The sequence below is a fragment of the Mesitornis unicolor genome, unplaced genomic scaffold (assembly GCF_000695765.1).
Source record: "Mesitornis unicolor isolate BGI_N332 unplaced genomic scaffold, ASM69576v1 scaffold20964, whole genome shotgun sequence".
Taxonomy (NCBI): Eukaryota; Metazoa; Chordata; class Aves; order Mesitornithiformes; family Mesitornithidae; genus Mesitornis; species Mesitornis unicolor.
The window spans coordinates 9,274-12,063 of NW_010178444.1; the positions used below are offsets into that span (position 1 = coordinate 9,274).

A 2,790-nucleotide genomic window follows, 5' to 3' on the forward strand; every position below is an offset into this window, starting at 1 on the left:
TTAGAAGATGAAGCACTGTTTATTGAGTGTTCTGCCAAAGATATTCTCCTTAAGGTAAGGCTACAATTATTCACCTTAGAGAATTTTGCTGCTGCAATGAATATCCAGCACTACTTATGCATGATTGATGTTGGAGAAACAGTAATTGTTTTGTTATTAGTTCTACAGATTGTCTATAGATCAACAGTAAGTGGTAACTTAAGTTTATTGACAAACAAATGACAGGAAAGCTCCTTGATTTTTAAGGGGAGATAGGCTGTGTCTTTGCTATGTTGTAGTAGCTGCACTTTTTTGTTTATTTATAGGAACGTTTTTTTTTACTTGCTGTGATGGTAGCTCTGGCAGAGAGAATGAACCTTGAATTTCTTGTCTCATGGACCAATGTTGCAACACTTCCAGCTGACTAAAGTACTTAGAAAAAGGAATGAACTTTTTTTTTCTTTTTAAAGGGAGTAGACGAGTCAGGGGCTGACAAATTCACAGTGCTATTTCCATCAGGGACACCATTACCAGCTCGAAGGCAGCACACCCTGCATGCTCCTGGAAACATTTCTTCTGTATGCCTTGAACTATATGAGTCATTGGGGAAAAGTCCCATGAATGAGGAAGGTAAATTTGCACAGGTGAGTATATACACATACATATGCTCTTTTAATATCAACCACTTGGAAATCAAGTGGATCTGAAAGAAAAAAAAAAATTAAAACCAAAACTAATCCCACCCATACCACAACTTCATGTTACAAAATTAGTGTGATGTGCATCTCTTCGGAAACAGTCCTTAAGTTTTCTTCTATAAATGTGTTTACGAAGTACTGAAGCACTTTTTAAAGAAACTGAAGCTCTTTTCAATTTCTACATGTCTGTCTGGGTTTGACTGTTGGTACTACCATAGTAAGCTCACCTGGGATGAGAGATCGTAACCAGTCATTCCAGTAATGCATATCTTCAGCATCTTAGAAATAAAACTGCTGGAGGGGATGTAGCTAGTGTATGTACTGTTGATTCCTTCTCGATTGTCCTAGATTGGATGGGAGGTTGCTATTAAATACCACATTTATACCACTGAATATAATGATACTACTTGGGAGTCAACCTGCTGAGAGAACACAGCTCGTTTGAAGTGGTGATGATGAGCTTACCTTGGCTTCAGTGCGCTTAAAGCATCAGGGAAGGGGCAGAAGTGGCTGAAATGAGTGGAATACTTGAGAAAAATGTAATTCCACCTTAGTCCTGCCTCAGCATCTTTAAGGGCATAGAGAAGGGCTGTGACCTAATAATTACAGAACTGATTGTAAGTAAAGGAACATGCTCAGCTCTTACTGTAGCCTGTGGGAGCTGTAGGTGCTCCAGCTGTCTTGGTGATATATCCTGAAACAAAACCACTGAAACAGTAGTACAAATAGCTAAGAATGCACGGATTTGTACTGCAGATGAATGAAGTCCCATTAGGGCATGCTTTGATGGTGAATTATCAGTATAAGATGCTAAACAGAATGAACCGTGCACCTTAACTGTTGTGTCACTTCCATTAAACTGGTGTGCGAGGATTTAGAGAACTTGATTTTAATTTACCTTTTTTTGTTAATAGATTGTACTTCAGGATTTAGATAAAAAGGAGGATGGCCTACATGATATACTAACAGTTCTCACTATGAAAAGGTACCCAAAATATTTATTGTTCTGCTGCTTAGCTTGCTATGTCACACTTCTGACAAGCAGTCTTTTCTCCTGCTACAGAATGTTTAATTTTGTTGAGAAATTTTGGCGTTTCATTGCTTGCAGGGGTAAATTCTGTAGGAATGTGGTTGCTTCTGTGCTTTCATTGTTTAATTCCTAAAGAAATAAAACTTAACACAGATGATTAGATGATTTTTAGCAACTTCTGAACTGTTGATCAGTTTAACCATGCTTGAGAGCAATCAGGTTCTCAAATTTCCTGTGGACCTGGTCAGGAAATGCCTACACTTAAAAAAACCCAAACCAAACCTGGTTGCTGTTGCTGATAGAGTTCTCAAGATGAGTATTTTGAATAGTATTGCTGCATATTCTGTTTACAAACCTGTACTAGATAAACTTAGTTACAATATTTAAACATGTTCCTGAATCTGTTCTACCATATGCAGAGAAGAGACATTCTTTAATGGAGAGCAGGAAGTGCATATCTAAATACTCAGTAAATGACACTTAATTTCATAAATGAGTGTAATCTGTGTTGAAGCATGTTCTTCCCTGGACACTGTGATACTAATATTTCTTCCTCTTGTCTGCATGAAGACTATTGTTTATCATCTCTGGAACATGCAGTACCATATTAAGTGTTGTGTTGAGATCACCCTAAACATACCTTTCTCTTTTATTTAGGGATGGGTCCTTGCATGTTACCTGCACAGATCAAGATACTGGGAAGTGTGAAATCATCACTGTTGAAGTGGCGTCGTAGTCTCTTTTGAAAGGCAACATTTTTCCAAGTTGGTTTTTGTCTCTTGTTGGCTTTTTTCCCAAAGTGGTGACTCTCTCTGAGATGTCTTTAATGATTCTTAGAGGACTGTAAATCAACTGAAGTCAAATATTAATTTGCTACCAAATCTGTTTGGGGTGGAAAACATGTTGCAAAATGTTAATCAAAATGTGCAGACAGCAGAGCATTAAATGATCAGCACTTGTTTTAGAAAATGCAAAGGGCAAATCCTCATCCCTGTGGTTCAGCAACAAGCATATTACAGTCTAAAGATTTTTTTTTCTTGGACTAACCAGGTTGTGTACCCATTCAACCACTATGTCTGCAGC

General features: G+C 37.8%; 1 protein-coding gene across 1 annotated transcript in view; it reads left to right on the forward strand.

The window, feature by feature from the left end:
- The window catches only part of LOC104539037 (heat shock 70 kDa protein 14-like), a gene marked incomplete at its 5' end in the record, with an annotated part of 11,742 nt that extends 9,188 nt beyond the window's left edge, over nt 1–2,554 (forward strand). Inside the window, 4 exon segments of the mRNA XM_010182462.1 lie at nt 1–54; nt 450–623; nt 1,592–1,662; nt 2,365–2,554. The exon segment at nt 1–54 is cut by the window's left edge and continues 30 nt beyond it. Coding sequence (XP_010180764.1) covers nt 1–54; nt 450–623; nt 1,592–1,662; nt 2,365–2,443 — 378 coding nt within the window.
- Nucleotides 2,555–2,790: the final 236 nt, after the last annotated feature.